This window comes from Lepus europaeus, chromosome 7, assembly GCF_033115175.1.
Source record: "Lepus europaeus isolate LE1 chromosome 7, mLepTim1.pri, whole genome shotgun sequence".
Taxonomy (NCBI): domain Eukaryota; kingdom Metazoa; phylum Chordata; class Mammalia; order Lagomorpha; family Leporidae; genus Lepus; species Lepus europaeus.
Window position 1 is genome coordinate 91472110 of NC_084833.1, and position 20077 is coordinate 91492186.

At 39.4% G+C, this 20077-nt stretch overlaps 1 protein-coding gene across 1 annotated transcript; it reads right to left on the reverse strand.

Annotated features, from left to right (window-relative positions):
• Positions 1-1418: 1418 nt before the first annotated feature.
• MMP13 (matrix metallopeptidase 13) lies at positions 1419-13480 on the reverse strand. Its single transcript, XM_062198333.1, has 10 exons — positions 13344-13480; positions 13011-13252; positions 11877-12025; positions 11583-11708; positions 9579-9740; positions 7008-7125; positions 6292-6425; positions 5243-5402; positions 3398-3501; positions 1419-2769 (listed from the first exon to the last, which is right to left on the reverse strand). Exons 1-10 carry the CDS (start codon positions 13461-13463, stop codon positions 2669-2671), a joined length of 1416 nt encoding a protein of 471 aa, XP_062054317.1. The 5' UTR covers positions 13464-13480; the 3' UTR covers positions 1419-2668.
• Between the last annotated feature and the right edge of the window lie 6597 nt (positions 13481-20077).

Genomic DNA, 20077 nt, shown 5'->3' on the forward strand with positions numbered 1-20077 from the left:
GAGTTTCTAGCTAATGTTTGCCTTGCTCCTTCAAGTTCCCTACCTTCTTCATGTTTCCCCAAATTCACCACAGTTGCCAATGCTTTCGTTAGACAGGTGAGGAAAGTAAGGCCTACAGAGAGTAAATGGCCTGCACAGTATCACACAGCAGACTTTGAGGCAGACAATAAATTAGAATTCAATATTTGGGACCAGCACTATGGCAAAGCAGGTAAAGCCACCGCCTGCAGTGCCAGCATCCCATATGGGTGCCAGTCCAAGTCTCGGCTGCTCCCCTTCCAATCCAGCTCTCTGCTATGGTCTGAGAAAGCAGTAGAAGATGGTCCAAGTGCTTGGGCCCCTGCACCTGTATGGGAGACCTAGAAAAAAGCTCCTGGCTCCTGGGTTCAGAAATGCACAGCTCCAGCCATTGTGGCCATCTGGGATTGTGAACCAATAGATGGAAGATTTTCTCTCTCTCTCTCTCTCTCTCTCTCTCTCTCTCTCTCTCTCTCTCTCTGACTCTGACTCTCTGTAACTCTGCCTTTCAAATACATAAATAAACCTAAAATAAAAAAGAATTCAATCTTCCTGACTCCAATCTGTTTCTCTTTCCTTTGCATTACCAAATAATTCTCTCAGCTGGGAAGCTTCTGAGGCACACATGAGCTCCATTTAGGGAAGTTGGCCAAAACAGAAGGCTCATCAGCGTGAGGCTGAGCAAACTCTGTGAAAACTCATGTCAACATAAACTGCTACAAGAATTCTAAATTCAGAATATATTCTTAGAACAATAACAAAAAATACAGTGAATGAATCACATTCATCAAGAAATAGTTGCAACAGACTCTCTTTAAGGAAACCCTAAAGGCAAAATGTTAGGCAAGAAGGTAGACAGTAGCCTATGTGTGAAAGGGACTAAGGGGAAAGACAGAAAGTACCTGTGGAAAGGAATGTAGTAGCCTCAGAAATGTGCCTTGGAAGCTGGCCAGGGTTTTACACAACAATCTCCTGCCATTATTCCATGTAGCTTTGTAGGAGGTTTCAGCCTTCCTCAATGAAACACCCTAGGAGAGTTTTCCCTGCCAGGCCTGTGCCAAGGGGCCTACATAGTCTGATAATCTTGGGGACAAAACTTTGAGATGAATGTCACACCCAGGAAGCCCTGTTTCCAGAAGGGGGAAGGGGAGTGAGTAACGGTGGGGAGAAATGGACCCATACCCCTACAAGCCCTGGTCTGAATGCAAATTGGATGCTCTCTCTCCAGTCCATCTGAAGAGATGCTCATGCATCCTCCCACACGCACTACCTCATTCAGCTTTGCTACCTTGCTTATTGCTGCTCTCTATCTCATGTCTAAAATTCTTTTTCTTACAGAAAGACAAAGACCTCTATTTCAGCCATCTCCATTAACAAAAATATATATAAACAATGTCTGTTGAAAATATTTTATTATAAACATAGACACCTCCTAATACATTTTGCAAATATACATTTGCTTTCTTTGCCTAAGTTTTTACAAACATGATCTCTCAGGCACAACAGTTCTTCCCTTATGGTCATTCATGTATTTAGTAAGTGCCAAGTGTGCTACCCAGTGTCAGATGTTCTGAAAAGTGCTGGGTGATTAAACACAAAGTAGAGAAAAAAGGCACAGCCCCCTGTCTCAGGAGAATCACAATCTGGTAGATGGTTTCCTTTATTTTGGATGTCTCTATTTTAACATTTGTATTTCCATTTTGTAAGACATATTTTGTTTCTTGCCATATAAGTATTTAGAAAATAACCTATAGATCCAACATAAAGTGGATAATTAAAATACTTAGATAAAATAGGATTAGTATGCTACTTTTAGTCTTAAATAACCAAATGACATGAAAAAGTGATGCCATGACCTAAAGTTATTTAGGTAACAATTCTAATGCTTTACTGTGTGACTTCTGAAAGACCTAGAATATTTTAATAAAAAGAGCATCTCTCTTTATCTGGTATAAATATGTAAATAAATATTTGTCTTATTTGAAAGCAGCCCTTGAGCCATGGCTGAAAGTGGATATTATTCAGAATTCCATGACCAAATCTACAGTCCTCACCTTTGGTCTTTGTCTCCTGTCTTTAGTGACTGTGATGTTTTCTTAGAGGGATATGCCCATCTGAATACTCAGGGCAAAATCCAAATTATTTGTTTGGAAATTTGTCTATAATTCATTTATGATAGGCATTCCCATTGATTTATCTGTGTTGATTTATGATTACCATAATGCTCCTACTGAATTATATGTTCATACTATTTTATACTTTTTAGTAAAGATGATTCAGTAATTACATAAATGTGATTTACCTTTATCCCTGTGTAAAGTTTCCTCATAAATATATTTTAAAATATTCTAACTCTCATTGACAAACCCTGCATCCTGTTTTGGTGTGGGAAATATACAACATTGCTTCCGCATAGCACTGAAGAATCAGGTGATGCCTGGAGGTACTCAATTGTACTATAAAAATTCTTCATTGTGGAGCCTGCCACGCATAATCACACAGATACTGGACATTCAAAGTTAACTTCCTGAAGCTTGTTCACAGAACTAAGCTTTGCCCTGAAACCTCTCCTCCTTGCACCTCCAGATTTCTGGAAGTATTATTGTCCCAGACACTCTCCAGGATTTAAATAGCAATTTTAAAAAGATGCTTAACACCACAGCAGGGAATTTGTTGGCATGACTCGAACAATTCGCTTACTCCAGATGCTGTATTCAAACTGTATGGGTCCATTGAAGAAATAGATATAACCTACAAGAAAAAGATCATAAAGAAAATGTCAAAGTATGAAAGTAATAAGGTTTTACTCCATCTAGTATTAAAGGTCCAGTCTATTAGATCACTTTTTAAAAATATCACAAACTTCTCTTTAAACACTACTAATGTTTGAGTGTATCCCGTACAGGTTTTTGTTTTTTTGAAATGTTTAAATATTTCAGTTCTCCTAAATTGTTACATGGAATTGTCTTCCCATGAGTGTCAGTTTTGATGCTTGAGTTACTGATACGAGTTATGTTAGGAATAATATCTCTCCTCATAATTAAAGCAAAAACTAAATGACTCCCCCTCTACCTACCCTCAATTTGAATTCCAGCACTATCCTTTGCATCTTGGCATCTTTGGACATAATTTTAGGTAATGTTTAAGATTTAATAATCCTTATTCATAAAATTAGCAGTCACTAAGTAAAATTCTCACTTATTCTAAGCATTTTATTCCTTGTTTGCTATCTATGTTAAGTATTCACACTGGAATGATTAATTCATTACATCATATATAGATTAGCATATCTAAGTCCTCAATAAGAGTCTTTTGTATGTAAGATATTTAAGAGGATACAAAAGCCCTACTTTATGATTAATGAAATGTAACTGGTTACCATTTTTCTCGTAGACAGCATCTACTTGGTCACCAATTCCTGGGAATTCCTCTTCTATCAGTCTAGGGTAGTCTTGATCCATGGTATGATTAGTGTCATCATAGCTATTTAATAAGAAAAAGAAACTCATAAGTAGATTATATTTCTTTAAAATTACCTTAGAATAATGCAATGGATATAATGTTACCTTCCAAAATTGACAAGTTTTAAAACTTTAAGTTAATTTTAAAAATCCATAGCATTTTAAAATTAGAAATTACAATACTGGGGGTAAAAGAGACGCTTGATGAGTCTGTTGATTTGCCTAAAGGCCACCTCTGTCAAGGTAGCTACAAGCTCATTCCCATCTCACAAATTATGTATCAGTTACAAAAGTATGTAATTGGGAAAATATTCTTCTAATGAAATGAATACATGTTTATACATTGAACAATTACTTACTGCTCTCCCACTAAGTGTAAAAAAACTTTCAAAGTACAAGAATGGATACAAAAATATTTAAGGTTTAATTTCTGTACTAAAACCATTACAAGGGTATATGGTAACACTAAAAATAGGAAGAGAAGCACAGCTCTCTTCTTCCATAACTGCATATAGCGTACTCCTCCTCTGCCCACACCTACACCTTGGCCAACCAAACACATAATGAGATTAACCTAGGGAAACAAACTCCCATATGGTACTACTGTTAATTTTTTTTAAATGTTTGAGATATGTTAGAATAAGTAAAAGGTAAGAACAGCTGAAGTATCCAGAAAGCTAAGACATGTATACACATAACTGCAACACCAGGCAATCAAAGTTAAGCCTCCTGACAGAGCAAACATGATAGGACATGGGAGAGAATTAAAAGGAAAGACAAATTGTAAATAAGGAAATAAAAAAAAAATTTGTAGATAAAATGCCATTTCAAATGATCTCTAAACAAGTAAAATTTCAAGAGGGAGAGTTGCAGAAAAATAACACTCAGCAAAGAAAGTTTCCTACAAGGTGAAAGGAATGTAAAAGCACAGCATGTTTGAGATACGGTGAGCAATCCACCTCGCTTCTTATGAAGTGCAGGGAATGAAACACAGTCCAGGCACAAGCTGGCGGGAATTTTTAGAGGGGTATAAATGTCCTAGACAGAAACAAGTTGAAAGGCAAAGGTGATACATACAGGGCTATGTGTGTGAGTGTGCACGTGCACCTGTGTGTGTGTGACTGTATACGTAGGATGGAGTGAAGCTTCCCTGTTGAACTTTTCAAGGGTTGTGTATCTATGAAATATGCTCATCTCCAGTTATCAACATTGATCCAGGCTCCTCAATGGCACTGATGTCAGTGACCACTGAATCTATATATGTTTTAAATATTCCAGCTGTACATACTCTTCAGAAAGCCTGCTATGGGCCTCTGAATTTCCCAGTCATCCTCCTCAATGGATTAGCTGAATCTGCAGATACTGAGCCTTCTCTCAACCACCATTTCCCTTTGTCTTCTCTGAGCACAGGAGATGGGGCAACATGTACATTAGGAGAAGGTGACCGGAAAGAGAATACAGAGGAAATAATAGAAGGAATGAAGGTTCTGGAGCAGAAGAGGTGGTTTTGCCGTGGTTGAGGTACAACAGATGGCAAAGAAGGAAAGAATGAGCAGAGGTGAGCATTACATGGGTACATGTGTCTTTTGAGAGTTTGAAATGTCTCTGAGGAGCTGCCTGCAGGAGTTGACACAGGGCAAAAACAAAAGCAAAGGACGGGTGTGACATTTAAAATAAAGTGTGAGATAATAACTGAGTGACAGCTGTTTGATGCCGTCGTTGCCCTGATGACACAGCACAGCCAGGAAGCATTGCTGCCATACCTCCAGACTTGGTTTCCGGAGAAGAAGAGGGTCTTGCCCGTGTCTTCAAAATGAACAGCTGCACTTATCTTCTTAACCTCTTTTGGGAATCCCAGTTCAGATAACTTTTGGGGATAACCTTCCAGAATGTCATAGCCATTAAGAGCCCAAAATTTTTTACCTGGAATAAATGATAGAAAGTTTGATTATCCAAGGGAATCTATTAGGACTCACATATGTAGATATTTATTTAAATAAAGATTCATTTAGGACATTTAGAATATCTAAACTATTTTTAGTGTTTGTAGTCACCGTATTTGTGAAACAGAAATGAGTATACTTTAATAAAATGAATAGGATTTAAAATCCTATTTCTAAGTTTAAACATAGACAATCAAATATTGCAATTGTTTGTTTGTTTGTTTGTTTGTTTTTCCTCTGATGGTTAAGTTTGGAACTGGGCAAAAAAATACTTTAAAATGTTTGCATGGGGGTGGGTGTTTGGCCTAGCAGTTAAAAGCCTGGTTAGGATGTCCACTGTCCACATCCCCTCTCTAGCACTCCTGGGTCCAATATCCAGCTATGACTCCTGACCCTAGCTTCCTGTTAATACAGTCCTTGGGAGGCAGGTGTTATGGCTCAAGTAATAGAGACCTGGGTGAAGTTCCTGACTCCTGGCATTGCTCCTTCATCCCAGCTGATTCAGGCATTTGGGAAGTGAACCAGCAAATGGGATCTCTTTCTCTCTCTCTCTCTCTCTCTCTCCCTCTCTCCCTCTCTCCCTCTCTCCCTCTCTCCCTCTCTCCCTCTCTCCCTCTCTCCCTCTCTCCCTCTCTCCCTCTCTCTCTGTAACTCTTCTATTCAAATAAATAAATAAATCTTTCTTTTAAAAAAATAGGGGATATCTGGTAGGATGGTTTCAGATGCTTCCTGGCTTCCATTTGTCATATTTAGTTCTTTATTTTGATATATTTTTGGTAATGACCTTTTTACTAAGTCTTTATTAGTGTCAGGTTCATCCTTGCCTTCTACCCTGCTCATGTAGGAGGCCTGTCCTGTGGAAGGCTCACCTCTAAAGATGAAGATGAGATCACGGGTGGGGTGCTCGTAGGCAGCATCAACGCGGTTGGGAAGCTCTGGCCAAAAGGACTTCGTTAAAAACAGCTCTGCATCCACCTGCTGAGGATGCAGACGCCAGAAGAATCTGGTATGGAAGTAACAATGCAGAGTTTCCTGTCATATTTTAAGTGCAATATTTCCATCCTGCTAGACACCTCTGTACACATCAATCCAGATAAAGGAGACACAACCCTTGCACAGCACTTGTGTTGGGGAGAAAAATCCATTTCCCAGTTATGAAACTGTGGTTCTCTGAACTCCAGCCCAAGACATTCAAGCTTGCAATCTTACAAAGCCTTTATGAAGGCTCTAAGTCCTTTTTGGTTTGGGATCATGCTTTGTTCAATTTTGCATATCATACATGTCAAGATGTATGAGACACTGTTGGGGTCCAGAAACAAAGCATAAGCTACACAAACTATATCTTCCATGTTCTTATGGACTGAGGAAAAAGCTACATGAGAAAATACCTGGAGAACAGTAGGTTAGAGCTCTAGGAGGGAATGCTATCGGATCAAGGATAAAGGAGAAATCAGCTGATGGATGAATGAAAAAATAAGCATTTAAGAGCCATGTAGAAATTGAAAATTTCCCTCAGGAAGTTTGCCTGGAGGTTTTGGCACTTGGAAGATACAGCTTCACAAATATTTGCCACATGGAATTGTACCTGTCTTTGAAGATCATTGTTTCTCCCCGGAGACTGGTAATGGCATCAAGGGATAAGGAAGGATCACATTTGTCTGGTGTTTTGGGGTGTTTAGGGTTGGGGTCTTCATCTCCTGGACCTGTAGTCATGAAATGAATTTAAGAAGTTACTAAAGTAATCTTTCTGATGACCCCTGTTGCAGCACAAAAAACTGATCCCGCTCACAGAAAACAGGAAGGGATTGCCTCCAGGAAGGGCAGTAAATCCTGCAGCTCCTACCAAATGGTACACATACCCTATAATCCAACTTCCTTCCTCCAGGATTACCCAGGGCTTGCAGGGAGATTACTCTTCTGTTTCCATCCTTTAAGATCCCTTGATGGGGCCGGTGCTGCAGCATAGAGGGTTGAGCTGCCATCTGCATCACTGGCATCCCATATGGATGCGGTTCGAGTCCTGGCTGCTCCACTTCCCGTCTAGTTCCCTGCTAATCTGCTTGTGCAAGCAGCAGCAGATGGCTCAAGTCCTTGGGCTCCTGCCACCGATGTGGGAGACCAAGAAGAAGCTACTGGCTCCTGGCTTTGGATTGGCTCTGATCTGGCTATTGCAGCCATTTGGGGAGTGAACCAGAAAATGGAATCAATCAATCTCTCTCTCTCTCTCTCTCTCTCTCTCTCTCTCTCTCTCTCTCCCTCTCTTTGTAAACTCAGCCTTTCAAATAAAGAAAGAAATTGTTTCAAAAAGTCCCCTGCTATTCTTTGGGACTATAGGTTTCTAGAGGTTGATGACAGAGTGAGGAAGCAAGCCAGCACTGTGGCTCACTAGGCTAATCCTCCACCTGCGGCGCTGGCACCCTGGGTTCTAGTCCCGGTTGGGGCGCCAGCCGTAGCAGCCATTTGGGGGATGAACCAACAGAAGGAAGACCTTTCTTTCTGTCTCTGTCTCTCTCTCTCTCACTGTATAACTCTGCCTGTCAAAAAAAAAAAAAAAAAAAAAAGAGTGGGGGAGCAAAAGCCTCAGAAAAATTCCTCCACGCTTTGTACAACCTATTGACAAGTGGCTCTTGAGAAACATGTTCCTCTTAAATTCACTTCTGGTGGCACATGGGCCCTGTAGAAGCATCACCTGCACTCCTTCTCTATTTTGCCAGCTGTCCTCATCAGCTGATGTTGCTTCTCCAGTAGGCCGCAGTGCCGCTTGATCTCAGTGACAAGCCAGGCCACCAGCAATTCTGATGTGACTTACCACCTGTTTGTAACTTTTCCACCAGCTCACAAGAGTGCAGATGGGTGTGGTGTACAATACTGCTTTTCTGCTATCTGGTTCATATTAGTTCTACCATCAGTCCTTTGGTCACCAGATTGCAGAAATAAGAATTACAAAATAAATCAGAAAATCCCCTAAGCTAGATTCAAATGTCTCCCCTTCCTTACACTAGCTGCCGCAGTAGATTTTAAATCCAGGAGGAATAGTGGGTGGCACGGCAAGTTTTCTGAACTATTTGCTCCAGAAGTGTTTACACTGATGACTGAGCTGTGGTGTTACCTCTATTCATGGCCAGGAGTCTATAAACAAATGTTTGGATTGAGGTTTAATTATGTTGTAAATATTATTTAAAATTTGGAAGAAAAAATGAGGAAGAATTTCTTACACTGCCAGTGTAGATGTCATTTAAAATTTACCACAGGCCACATAGCGGTTTCCTCGTAGCCAATTGGAGTGGTTGAATAATACCCAGAATTTATAAAAGCTGGTTAGCATCTCACTTTCACCATCAACTGTATTACTATAAACAGTGTTTAAGCCCTATAAGTTTTAGTTTCCTCACTGGTTAAATGGAAAATAAAATATTTTCCTTTCGTATATCTGTGGTGTTTTGAGGGTATCAAATGCACCTTGTAATACATAAAATGCAAATGCAAGACGCAGTATTCTCCCCAAACTTTGGCTATTGTGATTTTTTTTTTTTTTTGACAGGCAGAGTGGACAGTAAGAGAGAGAGACAGAGAGAAAGGTCTTCCTTTGCCGTTGGTTCACCTTGCAATGGCCGCTGCGGCCAGCGCACTGCGCTGATCCAAAGCCAGGAGCCAGGTGCTTCTCCTGGTCTCCCATGGGGTGCAGGGCCCAAGGACTTGGGCCATCCTCCACTGCACTCCCGGGCCACAGCAGAGAGCTGGCCTAGAAGAGGGGCAACCAGGACTAGAACCCCATGTGCCGGCGCCGCAGGTGGAGGTGGAGGATTAGCCTATTGAGCCGGGGCGCCGGCCTATTGTGATATTTTCTGCTTAAACAAGTAGTTTGATTTGGAAAGAAAAATGGATTTTTTTTCAGGTTTTAATAAGGAAATTAGGAGAGCAGTTTTGGTAGTGATAAATTCAATAGTAATTTAGAAAATAAGGGGATTATCTCTTTTACTGAAATACCTGCTTTTACAGGAAGGAGTCTTCAAAATGTTTATGGAAATATATAATATGAAAAAATATGCATGGATATCTAAATTTTTTCACCAAAATGAACACCTTTTAATTCCACTTCCATAAACTTTTAGTTCGCTCATACTCTGTTTTAATAACCAAGAAACCATAGAGTTACCATAGAGAGACTGGATTCCTTGCACATCATCATCAGGAAGCATAAAGTGACTTTTGCCGGTGTAGGTGTAGATGGGAAACATGAGGGCTCCTGGGTCCTTGGAGTGGTCAAGACCTAAGGAATGGCCAAACTCATGGGCAGCAACAAGAAACAAGTTGTAGCCTATAAGAAGAAAAGAAATCAGGAGAAAACACCTTTTTTCCATCTGTTTGGTATGTTTCTTTCTTAGCTACTTACTTTTTCTCTTTTTTCATTATCCTGCTTTTTAAAATTAATATTCAATTGACTGGAATGTCAACAGGTTGCTGCTCTTACATGATTAGTAATCAATAAGGCTCTTACTGAGATGATGCTAAAAATCCTGATTTGCTCTTTTAATTCTCATGTCAGGCAATGAAAATGAACAGAGTTAATCTTAATGAAGAGGGAGAAAACCACGCAGGTATCCTTACCTGTGATATAATACTCAGAATACAAATATAAAAACTGTTACTTTTCCCTCCAAAGACAAAATGGAGGTATTATAGTTGAGTCATTGATCATTTACGGCTCAGTTTTATTCTTTGGAAAAACTGACCTTTTATTTAAATGAATCACAAAACAGCTGTCTGTGAGGACTATCTCTGGTCTTCATAACTAAATACCCGTAGCTTCAGAGTTAAGCCCTAATTCAAACAATGGCTCCCCTCACCCGCTCCAAATTAACATTCTCATTTACTTTGAGCCTAGAAGATTCAACTACTAAATGAATTCATCCAACACTCTGTTTCATTGGATTCTTTTTTTTTTTCTTTTTCTTTTTGACAGGCAGAGTGGACAGTGAGAGAGAGAGAGAGAGAGAGAGACAGAGAGAAAGGTCTTCCTTTTGCCATTGGTTCACCCTCCAATGGCCGCCACCACCGGCGCGCTGCAGCTGGCGCACCGCACTGATCCGATGGCAGGAGCCGGGTGCTTCTCCTGGTCTCCCATGGGGTGCAGGGCCCAAGCACTTGGGCCATCCTCCACTGCACTCCCTGGCCACAGCAGAGAGCTGGCCTGGAAGAAGGGCAACTGGGACAGAATCCGGCTCCCCTACCGGGACTAGAACCCGGTGTGCCAGCGCCGCTAGGCGGAGGATTAGCCTATTGAGCCGTGGCACCGGCCTGATTGGATTCTTATAACTGGAGTACTTTCAAAAGTTCTTGGAAAATGTAATTAAAAGATAAGTTTATCTTGCTGCAAAATAATTTTGAAATCCATGGATAATATTTAAAATCTATACATTTTCCAAGAAATTGTTGAAGACCCCTTCTATGCCTGCATTTCAAAAAATATTTGCACCAAAATAAAAGTCTTTAATTTTATTTTCTATGAACTTTTTGAAATAACCCTGCACAATCTTCATCTTTTCTTGTCTCATGTTGTCTGGGGGAAAACATTATCTTGATTTCATAGAGTGTTATATATAAAATGAGTGGTATAAACAACATTGAAGCAAATAACTCATATAATGTAGATCAGGAGCTTGAATTTATGCCTTAATATCTCTAACAAGGCAAAAAATGTTTCAATTCATGTCCAATTCATTTATGACCCATAGATTCAGCCCTAATAGTTTTTAGATATACATATATAGTTATAACAAACTATACTTCCAAAAAATTATCCCCAGCAACAATACCTTGGATGACAAACAAGATATTCTGGTATAACTCCAAAGTTAGTTAGTATTCCTCAAGCCACAATGATAAACTAAGTGGATTTTGTTCATTTTTCATGCTTAACATTGATTTATAAATTTCCAACTTTACTAAATAAAAAATTAAAAAATAAATAAAAAAACAAACATTGATTTATAGAAATGTCATTTGTAAAGACTAACAATAATGAGGTAAACTTTTTATTTTATTAGAAAATATGATCAGATATCAAATAAAATTCACTTTTCTACATCTTAATTTCCAATTATTATATTCACTATCTGAACTAATATTCCATGAATTATCTTTATATACCCAATATTACCTTTGGAACTACTTGTCCAAGTTTCATCATCATCAAAATGGGCATCTCCTCCATAATTTGGTCCAGGAGGAAAAGCATGAGCCAGAAGACCAGAAGGTCCATCAAATGGGTAGAAGTCGCCATGCTCTACGCACAAAAGTGATAGTTAGGAATTGTAATGAACACAAGTAGTATTTTAGGACAATATTTATTATTGTTGAATTTTTTGTTGAATGATGTAAAAAGTAATGAATGAATGAAAGGAGGAATAAAACATAGAACCATTAAGGTACAAAAATGATTTTGCATCATTACCTTTAGTTCCAAAAGAGATCATGATATCAGCAGTGCCATTGTGAATTCTGGTAAAATTCAGAGGTGTCACATCAGACCAAACCTTGAAAGCTTTTTTGAAGGCCTTTTCAACTTCAGAATGAGTCAAATCAGGGGTATAATTCACAATCCTATTCAACAAAGAAAGGTTCAATTAAAATTTTGGAATTTATAATATTTTTTCTTGGAATGTTGCTTTTCAACTCAAGATGCAATAGCTTCTTTAAAAGTTCTACTAGGGGCCGGCACTGTGGCATAGTGTGTAAAGCCACCACCTGCAGTGCCAGGCATCCCCTATGGGTGCTGCTTTGAGTCCTGGCTGCTCCACTTCCAATCCAGCTCTCTGCTATGGCCTGGGAAAGCAGTAGATGATGGCCCAAGTCCTTGGGACCCTGCACCCATGTGGAGGACCTGGAAGAAGCTCCTGACTCCTGGTTTTGGACAGGCCCAGCTCCAGCCATTGTGGCCATTTGGTAAATGAACCAGCGGATGGAAGACCTCTCTCTCTCTCTCTCTCTCTCTCTCTCTCTTTGCCTCTGACTCTCTGTAACTCTGCCTTTCAAATAAATAAATAAATCTTTTAAAAAAATAAAAGTTCTACTCGATGAAGAATCCATTAATCATGATACCATCTAAGGATAAAAGGTCAATAATTCAGTCAGATACTTAAATATATCTGACAATTTAGTATTTTAAATTTTAAATATTCAGATGCTTAAAATAATTTATTTTTCCAGTTTACATTTAATTATATTGACAATAGCCCAAGTAAATGGAATAGCTCTGGGAAGTTCCTTTAAAGAGTAGGACTCTCCATCTTCAGCACTGATGTAATAAATAAATGTACCTGACACCTTACATTCACAAATTTTCTCAAACTCACTTACACATCTATTTGGGTTTCATTTCCAAAAGAACTGGCTTGAGGTGTTCACCAAAAAGTAATTCTGGTTTAACATAACAACAACCTTTAACATGAGATATTCTCAGTAACAGTACTAAAACTATTCCTTGCACTTACTTAACTTCCAACTAAATATTTAACATATTTAATATTAGACTGAGTTGTTTAAAAAAAAACTAACAAATATTAAAGTAGCATAGTATGTGAGTTACCTGTAGGTTAAATTTGTTTGGGACCATTTGAGTGTTCGAGGAAAGACATTGTATTCACCCACATCAGGGACCCCGCATCTCGGTTGTTTCATGATAGCTAAGGTGTTGTCATCAAGTTTGCCTGTCACCTCTAAGCCGAAAAAAGACTGCATTTCTCGGAGTCTGTCAACCATGGAGCCCGCTGCATTCTTCTTCAGGATTCCCGCAGGATTCAGAGGATGGTAGTATGATCTCAGGTAGCTCTAGAAAAGACAGCAAAATGACCTGCTTTTTAAAAAGAAGGGGATGTGTGAGTTTGCTGCATCATCGGGATGGAAAGGCAAGATACTCTACCTCTGCAAACTGGAAGTCTTCCTCGGACAAATCATCATCCTCACTACTGTTGAGGAGGGGCAGGGACCAGCAATGAGTCCAGCTCAAGAGGAGGCAGGCGGCCAGGACACCTGGCTGCATCTTGAATGGCCGTGCCTGGAGACTGCTGCCTCTCCCCAGACAAGTGCCTTTACTTTTATAGGTCTGCCACATGAGTCATCACTTTGGGATAGGCTTCCGCTTCCTAGTCAGTTGAAGGTAAACATGCTTACTTGGCAACTTTTGTCCCTCCCGAGTGTGGTTTGTGGTAAAATTTGAGGGAAACATAAAATGAGGGCATCTCTTATTTCAACAGGGTCTCAAACCCCAAAGTACATCTGTTATTAAATTTAATAGAGACTGTTATACCATCTGTTATTTTTACTGATTTGAGAGGCAGGAGAGACAGAGAGCAGTTCATGTCCACTGGTTCACTCCCCAGATGCCCACAAGGACAGAGGATGGGCCTGGGCTGAAGCCAGGATCCAGGTTTGTTAGGGACTAGGGAGCTCAGAGAAAGGCGAGCTCAGCATGAAATGATGTGGCTATGGTTTATCAAGGAGCAACGGCAGAACAGACTTCTGTTTGGCAGCTGGATTCTGCAGGCTTGCACTGGAAAGAGGAACTGCTATAATCAAAGCCTAAAGCAAGCCCAGTATTGCCAAGGACTCTGATTTCTTTGCTTCTTTTCCAATTTTTCTTATTTATCCGGGTGCAAGAAACCCGAATCACCTGGTTTCGTTGTGGCTAAAGCAAGCCCAATATCGCTAAGGACACTTTGATTTCTTTGCTTCTTTTCAAATTATTCTTACTGTATTTGAAATGCACTATCTTATTTCTTAACACAACTAGTGCCATCTTACATGTTAAAGTGATCATTTAAATTGTATAACTAATCATATAGGTGGAATAAATGTCAAAGGGATCACATAAATAAGATCAAGTGTCTGGTAATAACAATAGATAGAATTAAAATAGAGAGAATGTTCCAAAATGGGATGCAAGCACACAGCAGACTCATAGAATGACAAATGCCCTAAACATCACTCTGACCTCATAATCAGCCCTTAAGGCATTCGGATCTGGCTGAAAAGCCCATGAGAGCATTTCAGGCATGGAAAGCCAAGACACTGTAACAAAAAATGATCTACATGAAGGAGTTCTTTGAGTTATATCCCAGTGGAAAGAAGGGGCCATAAAAGAAGGATGTACTTTTCTCTGAAAGGAGGAGAGATCTTACAATTTGCTTATGGCCTTGTCTAAATACTGATGGAGTTTGTGGACTCAAAAGGCTTCCATAGCCTTGGCAGTTCATGACAAGAGCCTCAGGTGATCACTGACGTCATAAATAAGAGTGTCAATTGTTAAATTAACAACAGGAGTCACTGTGCACTTGCTCCCCATGGAGGACCTATGTCCTTAATGTGTTGTAGTATGAGAATCAACAGTAAAACTAGTACTCAAACAGTACTTTTATACTTTGTGTGTCTGTGTGGGTGCAAACTGTTGAAATCTTTACTCAGAATAGAATTGGTCTTCTGTATATAAAGATAATTAAAACTGAATCTTAATGAAGAATGGGATGGGAGAGGGAGTAGGAGGTGGGATGCGAGTAAGGGTGGGAGGGTGGGTATGGGGGGAAGAACTGCTATATTCCTAAAGCTATACCTGTGAAATTTGTATTTATTAAATAAAAGCTTTCTAAAAAAATTCTTACCACAGCCTACCTGTCTTTATTTTTTCATATGAATAATCCTTGACAAAGAGAACACAAAAGAGCTACTAAAGGACATACAGTTTAGAAACGATACTACTAGGGCCAGTGCCGCAGCTCACTAGGCTAATCCTCTGCCTGCGGCGCTGGCACCCCTGGTTCTAGTCCCAGCTGGGCGCCGGATTCTGTCCTGGTTGATCCTCTTCCAGGCCAGCTCTCTGCTGTGGCCTGGGAAGGCAGTGGAGGATGGCCCAAGTGCTTGGACCCTGCACCCTCATGGGAGACTGGGAGGAAGCACCTGGCTCCTGGCTTCGGATCGGCGCAGCGCACTGGCCATAGCAACCACTTGTGGGGTGAACCAATGGAAAAAAGAAGACCTTTCTCTCTGTCTCTCTCTCACTGTCTACTCTGCCTGTCAAAAAAAAAAAAAAAAAAGAAAAGAAAAAAAGGAAAGGAATTCTGGCACATGCTACAACATCAGGAACTGAGAAGAGATCGTGCTAAATTTAAAAAAAAAAAAAAAGAAAGGAAGAAAGGAAGGATACTACTAGGACTTGAACCCAGGCCAGGCTACCTAGGATTCCATGTTCTTAACTGTAATCCCATGTGGTCTGCATTCAATACATTCTCAGATATTTCTTAAAGCCTGTGATTCTTGGTTCCCATACCTCCAGGAATGCCCAAAGAAACTTAGGACTATAGGTAAGCACATGGTCAATTTTGAGTTTCTCAAGTTTTATTTTGAATTTTGAAGAATGGAAAGCACCACAGGCCCCAAAACTTAGGAATAGGCTTTATTCTGTTATTCCCTTCAGAACATTTGATACCATGAAACCAAAGTACCACCTCTGGACATCTGCAGATGTAAATATGTACAGCAATGTAGGCCATCATCTTCAGAGTTAGTGTACTTTTTAAAATAAATGAAAATTCAAGTTAATTTAGGTGGTTAAGAGTCAAGAAAAAAATGAATCTCAGGTCAAGAACATATTAATAGAGAAAAAGAGCATGAATACAGATTTGGGATTAGTAAGGAAGGTGTAACCCAATATATGGATAAAGTTCTATGATCTAGAGTAAGCAGTACATTAGAGAAAATAAGAAAGTCCTATAAAATATGAATAATCAGTTGAAGGAAATTTATTATATTTTTATCCAAAATACAGCCAAATATACTCTTGGAATAGATTGTTTCCAATGAGTTCAAGATTAGATTTGGGCTCAATAGGCACTAGAAAGCAATAATTTATTTTATAGCTCTTTCATATACAATAATATTTAATTTTAAGATTAAATGAATAATTATCCAAGAATTTGAATTATCTCTCAAGCATATAGAAACTAGCTCATTAGAAAGTCTTTGTTTTTAACAAACTAATTTGTTTTTAACAAACTAATTTTTACAATCTTTTTTTTTTACAGGCAGAGTGGACAGTGAGAGAGAGAGACAGAGAGAAAGGTCTTCCTTTGCCGTTGGTTCACCCTCCAATGGCCGCCGCCACCAGCGCGCTGCGGCTGGCACACCGCGCTGATCCGAAGCCAGGAGCCAGGTGCTTCTCCTGGTCTCCCATGGGGTGCAGGGCCCAAGGACTTGGGCCACCCTCCACTGCACTCCCGGGCCACAGCAGAGAGCTGGACTGGAAGAGGGGCAACCGGGACAGAATCTGGCTCCCCTACCGGGACTAGAACCCGGGGTGCTGGCGCCACAGGCGGAGGATTAGCCTATTGAGCCATGGCACCGGCCTAATTTTTACAATCTTTTAAAGTCACATTAGATAATATACAAGACATTCTTGGAGAAGCTTAAAAATAAACCAAAAGTTGTACTTTCAAAATTTATATTTATTAAATAAAAGTTTTCTATTAAAATGCCATGTTAATGTTTGAAAGTGGAGGAAAAAATCAAATGAGCTATCTTAACATATTGCTTTTCATATATTTGTACAAATGTGACATCTTTAAACTATTAAAAAGAATCCTTTTTTAGTTAGTTATCAAATTAATGAATGTTGAGAATCAGCCATGCAGGATCTCATGCATGTCACTATGGAAAAAAGTCACTATGGAAACGGAATGCAGAGTAAGAGGAGAGCTTTTTTCTAGGTACTACAATAGTACCTCTACCAAACAAATATCTTTAATGAGTAATGAAAATAACGACCACTTTTAACAACTTTAAAAATAATGTTTGCTATCAGTCAGCTTTAGTGTTTCATCTGTTTCTCATTCTGTTTAATACCATAATCAGCATACACACACACACACACACAGAGAGAGAAAGGGTAAGGCAAATATGCTAGAACATATTTTGTAATTTTCTTTAGTAGAGATAAATAAAAATTCTTCAGAAGATTGAAATAGACATTGATTCCTTAAGAAAGTAATCAAACAACTTGCCCATTAAATATTGTTCATGGAGAAATGATTTAGACAACTAACAGGATATGTCATCACGTCACAATGTGTGGACAGATTGCTCCTCCACATAAGTTCTTATCTCAGGTTGCTTATTGTTCAAAGGAAAGCCAAGCCTTCTGGTTACTACTAGCGAAATGGTTTGTGGTTTCAAATGCCACCTTTCACACAATGGGGCTGAGCTGGTATTTATAAAGGTTCTAACAAGTCTACCTAAACACAGGGGAATTTGAAAACCCACAGAATGAGCAAACACAACTGTTTGGACTAAATCAGAGGTATGTATCTACCGCTGATTCAGACATAAGCAATATGGGGCTTTTTCAAATATATGTCATCAACAGTTTCTGAGCTCAAAACATCACCCAAGAGATAACCAGAAACGTCCGTGAATAACCATTTAGTAAAGGAAAGGGTGGTTCCAGGTTAAGAATAATATGAATAATTAGCTACTTGAGGTTGGTAAAAAATGAAAATTCTCTAAATCAATAGACCTTTAAGGTAAATATTTGGCTTCAGTTTAGAATATTATAAATACTAATTGTTGATGTTGACAATGATATTTTATAGTATCATCATTTTCTAAAAAGTACTGCAACTGCATGAAGTAATGATTTTTTGCAAACACTCTTTGATGGGTGTTTTGTTCTAGTTTCTGATTTCTTTTTTGCACTTGAACTGAACTTGAATTTAAATACCTAATCGTACTTAGCTCCTAGAATAAGGTACGGGAGTACCACATTTAACTGACTTGTGCACAATCACTGAGGGGCCCTCGATCTGCAACAAAACACAAAGGGCTCACTGTAGATGCTGCAATTGCAAAACTGGTCAACAATGCAGGAGGTCATTATTGGTAACATCTAAACTAGGTATTCTTCAGACAGGCTGTCTTCACACTGGACTGGTCTATAAAAGAAATTAATAGAATCTGCAACACATGAAAGAAATGCTTTTTAGTTTGTACTGGAGTATAACATCTGGAAGTCTTAACAATTTCCTGGGCTCATCTTCTAATGAACTTTAATTTTCATTGTGTTGCATTAAAAAGAGTGGTTACTCAATGTCTGCCCCTTTCACATGTAACCAAATATCGTAAAAGAAAACAACCAGAAATAGAACATACACTGTAGCCCCACCTTGCCCAAATGTCTTTGAAAAAAGAAAATTCTAGAGTGTTTAACAATGAATTATAGCAATGAAAACAAGTTAGAAAAATAGGAAAATACCTTAGTGGTTTTAGCAACAAGTAATTTCAGTATATTTAAAGATTTCCACTATTTAAACAATGAAGTAAAACCTTATTTTTAAAATAACCTAGTCTCACCTTATTGCCTTAATTCACTAAAGTAGAAGTCATTACATATTTTTAAATAACAAATTTAAATAACAAAATTAAATTCAAAAAGTTAACATAGGGGTCAGGCATTTTGTGGGACTCCAGTACCCCATATCAGAGCGCCTGGGTTCAAGACCCAGTTCTTCTGATTCCAGCTTCCTACTAATGCAAACCCCAGGAGGCCGTAAGCAAAGGCTGAGGTAGCTGGGTCCCTGCCATCTATGTGGCAGAAAGAAACTCAATTCCTGGTTCCCAGCCCTGTCTATTGTAAGCAAGAGTGAACTAAAAGATGGGAGCCCCCTCGTTCTGTCTCTTTCTTTATCTTTGCTTTTCACGTACTCACAAATCTTTTAAAAATTTTAAACACGATATGCAAAAAATACAGGTTTATCACCTGATATTTGTAAAATAGAAATTCAGAAGAAACATCCTGAGATTTTTGAGATAACCCGCAACACTACACAATACACATTATATGTATGTAGAGTGTTCATGTTTGTGTATAACCTTAAAGTTGGTTTTATTTAGTCTATATTTGATTTTAAAGATTTTTAAAAACAGTGTCTTCTAGAAAACAAAAATGTTGTCATGGTGTTAGTATGCTGCATCTACTTACTTTCTTTTTTTAAATTTTATTTACACCTTAAACTCATAAGATTAGCACTGGGAGATTCTAAGATAGCAGATTAGGGAGTGCTACTCTAGACTAGAGATAATCAGTGAAAGAAGGGTGTAGCAAGTGCACTCTGAGGGGAGAATTGGAGAGAAAACTATAGTGGAAATCCTTAAGAGGAAGAGGAACACCACGGACCTGTGTGGAGGGTGAAGATGCACAGCAGGAAGGAGGGTGCAGAACATGACTGCAGTGGCTGACAGATGGAGTGGGCAGCGGCGTGGAGACAGAGGTGAGACTGGACTGCAGCAACCGTGGTGATACTGCGGGAGGGAGAGCATGCTGGAACTCTGGACTGGAGCCCCGGGAGCTAGCAGCGGTTGCCTGTGGACTCAGTGTAAGTAAAGGGGGCATGTTTATCTCACCCCAATTTCCCCACAACAGCACCTGCAGCCCAGCTGAGAAAGGGCAGGCACCATTTTGAGTTTGTGTAGGAGCCGCAAAAGCCTTTGAGCATGTGCACAGCAACTGGCTGAGACAGGACACCATCTCCACAGCAGTATGGTGGCAGTGGTGGGAAGAGAACAACATTCAGCTAGCGGCTCTTGTGCACGTGTGTGATCCAGAGATTCTAG